The 12,993-nt window shown below is 35.1% G+C and overlaps 1 protein-coding gene across 1 annotated transcript in view; it reads right to left on the bottom strand.

Annotated features, from left to right (window-relative positions):
- LOC150109564 (protein Obscurin-like) overlaps positions 1-12,993 on the bottom strand; it is a 1,271,613-nt gene that overhangs the window by 527,498 nt on the left and 731,122 nt on the right. The window contains exons 54-55 of the mRNA XM_090402667.1: positions 8,225-8,336; positions 2,779-2,954 (exon numbers count right to left, since the gene is read on the bottom strand). Coding sequence (XP_090258793.1) covers positions 2,779-2,954; positions 8,225-8,336 — 288 coding nt within the window. The remainder of the gene's footprint in view (positions 1-2,778; positions 2,955-8,224; positions 8,337-12,993) is intronic.

Raw genomic sequence — 12,993 nt, 5'->3', positions numbered from 1 at the left:
TTTAATTCTGGATGTGAATCATCTCTGTTTTTCAAAAACGAATTTATTTCTGGAAGAAGTTCTCTGAATCTTGCTAAAAATGTGGTGCAGCTTAACCATCTTACGCCAGTATGTAACAATAATTCACTATGCTCACTCTCGTATTCTTTTAGCAAATCCCAAAACTGACGACGCAGCAACCTATTTGATCTTATTGAATTAACAATTTTGAAAGCAACATTCATAACATGATTGAATTTCAGTACTTTCGAACACAAGGCCTGCTGATGAATGATGCAATGATAGTTCACAAAACTTGGTATATCTTCATCGTTTTTACAAAGAGTGACGAAATCGATTTTATTACCTAGCACTGCAGGTGCTCCGTCCATAGTTATTGACACTAATTTATGAATTGGAAAACTTGTACATACCTTGTAATTCTTAAAATAAAATAAAACTTGTAATTCTTAAATAAATCATAGATATCTTGACCTCTTGTTCGTCCTTGAATTGGAATAATGGTTAATAATTCTTCTGTGGCTGACATATCCTCAAAAACCATTTGAATAAAAATACATAATTGTGCAGTACCAGCATAATCAGTAAATTCATCAAACTGTAGTGACAAAAAATTGCGCTTGTTTATGTTTTCATGCAGAATCTTTTCAAGGTTCCGGCTGGTTTCTTCTGCTCTACACATGATTGTGTTTCGTGATAATGACATATTGTTAATAGCAGTTATTATTTCTGATTATTCTTACAATTTTGAAATAATATTTCACCAGCTTTGAATAAGGCTTCCTTCCATAATTCTCTATCTTGAAACGGCTTATTATACGTTTAATTAAAGTTTCAGCAACTTTGAATGACGCAATTGTAGTAACCTTTGCGCCTGTATTGTACTTGAGGAAAATATTTTGCTGTGCTGTCAGTAGTGTCTTCATTTGATGTACCTTTGCTTTTCTTAAGGCAGTGCAATGTGGATAATCTTCTTCATAGTTTTTATGACCAGTTCGATAGCGTCTTTCAACATTTGCTTTTTTTGGCAAAGCCACATTTGCGTTGCAAATTATACATACACATTTGTCTTTCATCATAATAAAGAAAAAAATCTTCTTCCCATTCTTTATGATAGTGATAAGTTTTTATTTTTTTCACACTTGTTCTTGGCTCACTCATTATTATCCTTAATTTTTTTTTTTTAACAATACTAATTGCATTCACTTGCTTAATTTAAAATAATACACACTAAAGATCGATAAACGGAAAAAGATTTCATTGGATTACTCTGTACTAAAATATTGGATAATTGGGACACTTTGCTGCAAGGATCTTGATCAAGAACAATACACAGATGGACTGTCAACTGCCAATGTACACATCATCAAATGTGTTACCATTGGACGTGTTCAGAACCGTCAAGCGAATGTTTCTGGATGAAGCGAATCACGTGACTGCTGTAAAGCGATGGCTTCACTGTTAACTGCTAAATTATAAACTTTACATCAGATTATCAATTTTTTATCAATTAATAATTTTGATTATCATTTATCTATTCATTTTTAATCTATTTATTCGTTTAATTTGCTACATTCGTTAAGAAACGAATAATTTGCTACATTCAGGTGCCTTGCGGTCTACGTCTTGGCCACCCCTGTTCTATATCATAGTAATAATATATATCCTTTCTTCCCTTCCTTTCTCATTCATCCCTTAGAATGAGTTGAGTGAGTTCCCTAATGAGGGGTTTATGATGAATTAATGCAGCCAGCTCATCACTTCTCTGCTGCATCCCCTAAGGGTAAGTATTCATGATAGTAGATCTGTGTGTGTTCACAGGGCCAGTTTGCCTGCTCTGAGGGACTAAAAATCCGAGTTTCCCCATGAAAAAACCCTCTACCTCCATTTGAGACTGTATACTTAATTATACGTATGAGACCTCCATATAATTCCACACTGGGTGTTGTTATATGAACTCAAAAGGATGGGTTTGCAAAATAAACTTGTGATGAGTAGCTGACTGACATGTATTAGGAAGGGATATATTGTCATACTGAGTTTATGAGAAGGTAGGTGACAAGTAGCATATCTTAGAGTTCTGTACTTGGGAGAGTGATAAGGAATGTAGTTGATACAGAATTCTGCGGGCTGATTTGAAAAGAAAAGTTAGACAAATGACCATGAATATCAGTTTAATGTTTCCAAATGTAAAGATAGGCATTTTGGATGGAGGACATTACAACCTGAATAATATTAATGGGAATCTGTTGGTTGTAGTAGTCAATGAAACAAGAGACTCAAGGAGTTATTATATGTTATGAGTTAAAGTTTAGGAGTCACACTGCTAAGGTGCTTATTGCATCAGATAACAGCACTTGGAAGAGAACATTATTTTGTAAGAATAAGTAAGTGATGTTTGTGAATAAGTAAGTGATGTTTGTGAATAAGTAAGTGATGTTTGTGAATAAGTAAGTGATATTCTTCCTCTTTGGAAGGCTTTGATAAGACTACACCTGCCTAGATTGCTGTACACAGATATGGTCACCTGCATTCCAAGAAGATCATTGAGTAATCAAAATGAAAATGGGCTTATGGAATTGACAATATCAGGATAGACTGAGGGATGTTAGGCCAATATGATAATAATGATAATATTAATAATATGACTAATCAGTGATTAAAGACATGCTACCCAGATTTTTAAGCGGATATACTTGTGGGATGGAGGATAGAGGAATAAGTTTATTTTATTCTGTTCCAACTCGAGTTTACTCACAGCATAATAATTTTACTTACGTTGTACATTGACTTGTGTCCTGCTGCTTACTTCTCCTTTGTCATTTTTAGCAATAAATGCATATTTTCCACCTTCATCTGGTTTGATGTCATCAACAGTTAGCTGACTTTGGCCATCAGGTAAATTTTCTATTCTTATTCTGTCATTAGGTTTGATTTCTTTTCCATTTCTTAACCTTTAAAAAAATTTTATGGGTCAGATTTTTAGTACAGAAATGAAATAAATTCACTTTATCTTGGAATTCATTAATATAAATTCAGAACTATAATCACTTATAATGCATAATACATACTCTTTAAATTAGCAACCGATGAAGTGGAAAAAGAGAAGGGTAGTCTGTGGGGCACATATATCTATACATATATATTACATGTATTATACAGGGTGTTCGGGATAAATTTGACATATTTATAATTAATTATATTTTTCCGTAAGTTACATGTATTAACACACACTTCTCTTCATTTAAAAGTTTGGACCCTTCTTCGTTCATATACAAGATGTCAGAAAGGATGGATAGCTGGAACCCACCTGAATCATGGAAGAGAATAACTTGTATCATGATGATTCGTGCCCGCCATCAAAATAAGGATATTACGACTGCTGCCCAATGCTCCCTGAATACAGTAAAAACAATCAGGCATGAACTAGAGACTTGCAATGGTGACTACGAGGATGTAGCAAGAAGAAAGATCCCTAGCAGACGATCTGATTGCGTTCGTACAGCAGAATTCCTCGCAAATCTGCAGGAACAGGTGTTGAAGAACCCTGGCATTGGAATTCGGGCTTTGTTCGTGGAGTTGCTAACTGTAGTCAAGCCCTGGATAACAAGGGTAGCCAATGGTAGGCCGTATGTATGGCAGCAGGATTCGGCCCCTTGCCACACCTCTGGGAAAAGTCAAAAATGGTTGTCTGAAAATTTCTACGACTTCACCAGTCCAAATGTTTGGCCTCCAAACTCCCCAGACCTTAACCCCATGGATTATTTTGTATGGGGCGCAGTTGAAAAAGACACCAATCGCACTTCCAGTAATACAAAAGCCCAGTTAATGGATAAAATTAAAACAGTTTTTGCGGCCCTTCCCAGGGAGACTGTAGCATCAGCTTGTTCGAGGTTCCGAAGCAGAATTGAAGCTGTGATCGATGCTAATGGTGGTTATTTTGAGTAAATCTTGTCGATAGTATTGTAATTAACTCTGCCTGTAATGTTTTTTTGTCAATTCATTAAATTTAATAGATACAAAGAAGATTTTCTTTTTCCTTACGAAACTGTCAAATTTATCCCGAACACCCTGTATATATGATGATATTCAACCTGTATAATCCCAAACTCCTGAGGACAGCCTCTCACCTAATGGGAGAGGGTTGGGTCTACTTCTCCCATAGTGATCCAATCTATCTTAGGAGAGTGTATATTTGAATGTATACGAGTGTATTAAAAGACATCACAAACATCACTGCCCATAGCAGGGCTTGAATCCACAGACCGGCCAACCAGACCTATGTATAATGTATAATATATATATATATATATATATATATATATATATATATACAGGCACACCCCAGTTATACAAACACATTAGATTTCAGACCACCATCATATAGTGAAGTTCATCATATAACAAATCACTTTTTTTTTTTTTAAACTTGTAGATTCATGTAATGATTTAATAATGTTTTTAAGAAGTCATATTTTTGCAAACGAAAAAGTTATTCTGAATACTTTGGCTTAAGTATTAAGACACCAGCAAGTCTGATCATCAATCTGAAATTGTAATCCCATTACAATTTTTTCCATTTCAGAAGTCAGATTATCACATTTATGGATAATTGTAGTATTAACTAGTGTAGCACTTTTCACTTTATCTTTTTTTTTTTTTTTTCAACATCTGTAACAACAGTAGTGCAAAGTAAGTTTAGCCTGTAGCCAATCTCAGTGTTTGATATACTATCTACTGAATTTAATAATTTTAATCTTACTATCTAATGTAATAGGTTTATGATTCTTCTTCTTCTTTTCACTGAAAGCAACAGTACTGTTACTTTGAATTTTGTCTGCTATTATTAAAACAAATAATGGTTATATACAGTCTATAATTCACATTGCAACATCAAAACAGAGAGATACAATGAGCAACGTCATAAAGAGACAGTTCACAAAAAGTGTACAAAAACCATCGTGCAAGTTAATGCAGCATTGTATAAATGGATGTGGGTCATAATTGAAAAGTGTTGTATGAGCGGATCATTGTAAGGTGGGGTACTACTGAATATATTTTATATGTGAACATATGCATTATACATACATAAGAGCCTCCATAGTTCAGTAGGTATAGATGAAACCCTTTGGAAAGAAAGATCTGGGTTTGATTCTCATCTAGGATGTGAGGAACCTTTATCTGGTCTCTTTCAACTAAAGGCAAGTTAGCCAGTTTCATACAGAAGTAGAAGGTTTTTTCACCCAGAAATGTAGGTTCTTCATCCCCGAGAACAGGCAAACAGGTGAACTGGCCCCATGAACATACACGGATCTACAGTCATAAAATGCATACTTAATTCCTTATTAGGAGATCTCAACTAATCCTAAGGGATGGGAGGAGGACAGGGGAACCCCATAATAAATAAATAAATACATACATACGAGGGTGGTCTGAAAAGTTCTTGGCCTCGGCCATAGATGGCAACACTATCAGCAAGATTTTTTTTTTTCTAAGTTGGTACATCTGTCATAAGCATCCATGTGAAATTGCAAGTCATTCTATCAAGTAGTTTGTTTTATACAGCTGTCTGAAGCAAAAGTGTTGTCCGTATACCTTTAAAAATGGATAAAATTGAGTATTAAAATTCTTTGTAAAAAAAGGTTTAATGCCAAAAGAAATTCATTCGAAGTTCATAAAAGTTTATGGGCACTCTTCTCCTTTATTTTCGACAATTAAGAAATGGGCTGCCGAGTTTAAACGTAGCCATACCAGTCTTGAAGATGATCCATGTGAAGAATGTCCAAAAAGTCTAACAACACCAGAAATCATTGATCAAGGGCATGATATGGTATTAGATGACCGACGAGTCAAAGTGCATGAAATTGCTGAGACTATAGGTATTTCAAAAGAATGTATAGGATATATTCTGCATGAAGAATTGCAAACGAAAAAGCTTTGTGCAAGAGGTGCTGTGCTTGCTCACAACAGATCAAAAATACACTTGCATGAAAATCTCTGAACAGTGCTTGGAGCATTTTAACAAGAATAAAACTGATTTTGTGCATCCATTTATTACTATGGATGAGATATAAATTCACCATTACACACCAGAATCCAAACAGCAGTCAAAACAGTGGACAGAAGCCAGTTGTTCAGTGCCAAAGAAGACAAAGTCAGTTCCATCAACAGGAAAGGTCATGGCATCGGTGTTTTGGGATGCTAAAGGCATTTTGTTTATTAATTATCTTGAAAAGGGTAAAATGATAACCGAGGAATATTATTCTGATCTTTTAACCAGACTAGATGAAAAAATTCGTGAGAAAACACCCGGTTGCAGAAGAAAAAAATCATCTTTCATCAGGAGAATGCACCTGCCACAAAGGTGTTTCAGCAATGGGAAAATTAAGGGATCTGCACTATGAATTGTTGGAACATCCATCCTATTCCCCAGATTTGGCTCCCTCTGACTTCTATCTCTTCCCATCTAAGATGTGAGGAACCTTTATCTGGTCTTTTTCAACTAAAGGCGAGTTAGCCAGTTGCGGAAATCCTATACAGTTGCAATCACCTCTTGATTCTTCGAATAAAGAGGTGATTGTAGCTGTAGAGGAGTATTTTGCAGATCTTTCTGAGAACCACTACAGGGACGCGACAATAGCCCTGGAGCATCGATGGAATAAATGTATTAGTCTTAAGGAAGATTATGTTGAAAAATAAAAATAATTTTGAAATTATAAATGAATTTTTTTATTGTTAGGCCGAGAACTTTTCAGACCACTCTCGTATATTATATATATACATATATCATTATGTGACACTTCCATGAATTCCAAGAACTCTTTGTAGAATTGAACTGCACACCACACAATCCACTGTCTACACTGTGTAATCCTCTACTTACACCCTAAATCATAATCAACATCCATCAACTACAAGGCATTCACAATATGAGTGAGTGAGACTGGAGCACATATGAATAGATATTAAACCCAGAAGCATTGCAAGGGACCAGAAAGCATGACCACCATTTGTGCAAGAAGAAGATATTTTACATTTTATCCTTTTCAAAGTCAGACTTAGCTTTGTTAATTACTGTTTTCAGTTGTTGCAGGCTTCAATGTAGGTTGTGAATGAAGTTGGAGTTTTAGTTTCATGCTGCTTAATGACATGCTGTTATTGTTATTATTATTATTGTTGGACTGCCATGGCACATTTATTAGAAAACCATGGCTTGGATATTGGATGGAAATTTTGAACAAAGCAGGGAATGAAAGCACTTGTTACAACATAGATAATTTCACTACCATGATCACAATAAGTATCTGGATACAACAAAGAAAAGTCTGACCATGGAAAGTATGAGCAAAAGTCTCAGAGATCTTCATACGTGGCAATATTGTTGTAGTGTCAAAGCTCATGAGGTTGTGAACGGTTTAGGGAGGGGTATTCCACTAGAGATAAAACTTGTATGAGATTATGATTCAAATTACCAAGAGTCACTGTATAATGTACATGGAAGGAGAACTAGTTAAAAAAAGTATTAAAAAATATCTACGGTATTGTGTGATTGGAGAAGATTGTTGGTTATTCTGGTTGGTAAATGAACAATTTGCTTTAGGTCTTCGCTTATAGCAATCAGCTGCTCCTCTTCCATTTTAGTTAATGGAATTGAAACAAGGAAGCCAGTCAGAGTTGTGGACATTGCAGTCACCAAGGAAGATACCTTCATTCTTGGGATAGTAGTTGGATTGTGGGAAATCAACTTTCAAGAATAAGAAGTCTGAATGATATTGATTTTCAGAATTGGAGCAATAGAGAGAGCAGCCAAACAATACATAATGGAACAAGAAAATCTTAAGCCACAGAAGGCCAAAAACAGAAGATTCAGATTTGGCTTCCTCTGATAATACTGAGTTAAATATAATTAATAAAGCTATATTTGTTTCTTCTAAATGTTGTGAATTCTCAAAGAAAAAAAATTAAAGAATTATAATATTTTTTGCTAGAGACTTAAAATGCTTAAAATTCATCTTGTGGTAATGACATAGCATATGCACAAATACAGCACATATGGCTTTAGATATTAGTGGGGAATTGGTTAATATCAAATGAGAGACATCAATTCTAATGAAAAATTAAATGAATGTTCTAATGAAAATCTTTATAATTCAGAAAACATACACTTTGAAGCTCAATAAGGCTTCTAGTTCTACAAACAGAAATTTTAATTATATATACTTGCCATTTAACTTCTGGAAGTGGCTGCCCATCAGCTTTGGCTTCCAATTTTAGTTGGCCACTTTCTGGAACTTCAGTAAATTTTGGAAGCTCAGACACTAACGCTGGAGCAACAGCTATCAAAAATGAAAATTGCAGATCAAGTCACCATTGGTAGATCGAAGTTGTGGAAACATATGCTATTTTTCCAGAAAATTAGAAACTTGACTCTTTTCAATTTAATTACCAAACTTTATGTTTTATATATATATATATATATATATAATTTACTAATTATATGAAGAGCCAAAGGCTTCAATTCGGCGACATGAACTTATTTAAGTTAAGGGATATTACGTCCCATATTGTTTCTTAGCCGAATAAGATGAGTTGCCTCAGTTTGCACTACCAAATGGGTCAGGTGTTGCACTATCCAGGTATTTGCTTAAGCTTGGACTCACCAAACTTTATATAGTTTCTATATTTGGCATGAAACTCTTTGAGTTTCTTATTCGGCTAAGAAACAATATGGGATGTAATATCCCTTAACTTAAATAAGTTCATGTCACTGAATTGAAGCCTTTGGCTCTTCATATAATTAGTAATTTATTAGGACACCTTCTTGGCAATTCTCATAGAAGGGATGTAAGTTCTGTTCACTACAAACTTGGTATTAACTAGGTCTACCTACTCACTGATGAGACCTCAATAAAGGTTGAAACCGGTCTGGGTAGTGACCTTCTCTCACTCATAATGTAGAACAGTAATACAGCTCCTAGGAGCTAAGTTCACATTATGGGTAAATACCAAGAATAGTGATCAGCGCTTGCTCCACCCTTACTATGAGTTGCCTCAGTTTGCACCACCAAATGGGTCAGGTGTTGCACTATCCAGGTATTTGCTTACGCTTGGAATCGCCAAACTTTATATGATTTCTATATTTGGCACGAAACTCTTTGAGTTTCTTATTCGGCTAAGAAACAATATGGGATGTAATATCCCTTAACTTAAAAAAAAAAAAAAAAATATATATATATATATATATATATATATTAATTTAAAAAGTAAATAAAATCAGTTATTTGATTGATTCTTTTATTTTTAACTTTTTAAATTAATATACATATATAATTTGGCAGTACTATATTACAGTGTTATATTCTCCAATACTAGCAAACATTTTTTTAGAGGATTTCGAAGAAAAGGCCATCTCTACTGCTACACTTAAACCTAAAATCTGGCACCGTTACGTGGATGACATATTCCTTATTTGGAAATACGGTATAGATAATCTTCACATTTTTTTTAAATCACTTAAACTTTTGGGTTATAACTGTAAAACAGTTGAGATATAGTTTATATATATATAAAAATGGAAAAAATATTATGGTGAGCTTTGATGTAGTGGCACTCTTCACAAATGTTCCAACTCAAGAGGTTCTCAATATTTTAAATAACAAGATCTCAAAAAAAGATATTTGCTCTGCTGTCACATTGTATTAATTCAGGCTACTTTAAGTTTGAAGAAAAAATGTATAAACAAAATAAGAGATTAGCAATGGGCAGCCCCCTGTCTCCAATACTAGCCAACATTTTTTTCCAGGATTTCGAAGAAAAGGTCATCTCTACTGCTACACTTAAACCTAAAATCTGGCTCCGTTACGTGGATGACATATTCCTTATTTGGGAATACAGTATAGATAATCTTCACATTTTTTTTAAATCACTTAAACAACTTCCTCCCAGATATCAAGTCTACCATCGAAATTCAAGAAAATGGATCTCTTCCGTTTTTAGACATCAAATTTACTAAGATGTCTGACTCCTTAAAAATCTCGATCTTCAGAAAATCAACGCACACAGATAGCTACCTGCATGAGTCCTCACGCCACTATCCAGCACAGAAGTTAGGTATCATCTCCACTCTGGCTCATCGTGCCAGGTCTGTATTGTCAGATGAGGAGGAGCTAAAAAATGAACTACAATATCTCAAAAGAACCTTCTTAAATAATAGCTACTCTTCAAAAATTATTAATAATCAACTACCCAAGGGTTATATCTCTTTACCATACATCAGCTCCCTCTCCCAGAAACTAAGAAGAATTTTGAAAAAATTTAATATAAAAATGTACTTTTCTATTCTTCCTAAACTCAGATCAATTCTAAGCCAACCAAAACAGGCTCACAACCATCTTCAGTTTCCAGGTGTATATAAAATCATATGCAATTGTGGGAAGCCATATTAGACCAAACTGAGAAGTTCCATGCTCCTGTGTCTCAAAGAACATCAGAGAGACATCACTTATAGTAGAACCAGAGCAAGCACCCTCTCAAGCCACGTCCTTATTTGTGTTCACTGAGAACACAAATAATGAAGGCCACCAATACGAAAAAGACTGGAATACAACATCAAACATTCATATATGCCACAATGAAGTAGAACACCACACAGTGAATCCAAAGCAATTATCCTAGAATCTTCTCACATCAACAGTAACCTTAGTATAGTTTGGTAGACTCACTTAGCTCTGCTATCAGATACTGGTGCAATCATGAAATCATATGTTAAAGTATCATTATGTGCCTAACAATAGAACTTTAGCCCGGACTGTAACTTCAGTTCAAACTTAATTCCAGTTATGAACTGGAATTAAGTCTGTTATTGTAATGGTGCAATGTTTCTTTACGGTGTTCTTTACGACATACCTTTACAAAGCCATGCTGCCCACTATAGAGTATTGCATCCCTATCCACTTAAATCAACTTTTCCAAAACTTCAACAACCACCCATGATATATTAATTGGTCTGTAGTTTTCTATTTCTGTTTTGAAGCCACCTTTATATAATGGAACTTCCATTCCCTTGGAACTTTTGCCAGAGCTGAGATTTAGATTGAACAACTTCATTAGAGGCAATGCCAATTCTCTTGCACATTTATGTAGCTCATAAACTGACATACCATCCAGTCCTATTGCTGTATTCACATTAATCTTTTTCATTATGCTGAATACCTCCTGTTCATCTACCTCAATTTTGATATACATCTTTGTCAAATCAGCAACTGGAAAATCTCCACTTGGATGATACACCTTTGCAAAATTTTCACTCAGCTGCTCAATTATTTCTTTTGCCTCTGTCACCTTCCTCCTATCAGCACTTTTAAAAATTATACCTACCATAGTGAGTTTTCCTCTTACTTGCTACCTAACAAAAAAACTCTGTTGGATTTACTTTGACCAGCTTGGCAAATTTTCCCTCATAAACTGATTTGGCCTTTCTTACCATATCAGTCATCCTTCTTGTTGCACTTTACTGCTCATGAGTATGCTGATCACCTTTTCGTTTATATTTCCTCCCTGGTGTTTTCTTTCTTTTTTTGCAGTTCATGCTTAATATCTTTACTTAATTCCCACTTAATCTTAATCCCCACTTGGTTTATCCTGCTGATCTTGGGTATACTGTCTAGTACTGCTTCTCTCAAACAATCTCTAACCACTTCCTATGAACTATTGACATTCTTTCCTCGTAGCTTCTCAAGCCATGGCACTACACCAAGATGCTTCTAAGGCTGTCATAACTACAAGCTTTATTCTTCTTCTTATTATTATTATTAAGAGAGACCTCCAGGGAGTCAGGGACTCACTGAGGAGGGCCACATGCTACACGCATTCACACTGCCTGCATGCACAACATCCAATGGCAATCCATTCCAATCATTCACTACTCTATGAGAGAAAAATCTATATTTCATCTCCTTCTTTTATTATTCTCAGGTATTAATTCTCAGCTTCCAAGGATTCCGTCTTGTCTTTTTCCCACCCACCATAATATATACATATATGTGAGTGCAATATGCATTTCACCAATGAACTACAATCATTAATCTTTTTCATTATGCTGAATACCTCCTGTTCATCTACCTCAATTTTGATATACATCTTTGTCAAATCAGCAACTGGAAAATCTCCACTTGGATGATACACCTTTGCAAAATTTTCACTCAGCTGCTCAATTATTTCTTTTGCCTCTGTCACCTTCCTCCTATCAGCACTTTTAAAAATTATACCTACCATAGTGAGTTTTCCTCTTACTTGCTACCTAACAAAAAAACTCTGTTGGATTTACTTTGACCAGCTTGGCAAATTTTCCCTCATAAACTGATTTGGCCTTTCTTACCATATCAGTCATCCTTCTTGTTGCACTTTACTGCTCATGAGTATGCTGATCACCTTTTCGTTTATATTTCCTCCCTGGTGTTTTCTTTCTTTTTTTGCAGTTCATGCTTAATATCTTTACTTAATTCCCACTTAATCTTAATCCCCACTTGGTTTATCCTGCTGATCTTGGGTATACTGTCTAGTACTGCTTCTCTCAAACAATCTCTAACCACTTCCTATGGACTATTGACATTCTTTCCTCGTAGCTTCTCAAGCCATGGCACTACACCAAGATGCTTCTAAGGCTGTCATAACTACAAGCTTTATTCTTCTTCTTCTTATTATTATTAAGAGAGACCTCCAGGGAGTCAGGGACTCACTGAGGAGGGCCACATGCTACACGCATTCACACTGCCTGCATGCACAACATCCAATGGCAATCCATTCCAATCATTCACTACTCTATGAGAGAAAAATCTATATTTCATCTCCTTCTTTTATTATTCTCAGGTATTAATTCTCAGCTTCCAAGGATTCCGTCTTGTCCTTTTCCCACCCACCATAATATATACATATATGTGAGTGCAATATGCATTTCACCAATGAACTACAATCATTAACTTATGAAGATTCCTT

The sequence above is a fragment of the Typopeltis vanoorti genome, chromosome 2 (genome assembly GCF_054136105.1).
Source record: "Typopeltis vanoorti isolate ZY-2024b chromosome 2, IOZ_Tvanoo_1.0, whole genome shotgun sequence".
NCBI lineage: Eukaryota > Metazoa > Arthropoda > Arachnida > Uropygi > Thelyphonidae > Typopeltis > Typopeltis vanoorti.
The sequence above is the reverse complement of the archived record's forward strand: the minus strand, read 5'-3'. Positions and strand labels throughout refer to the sequence as shown.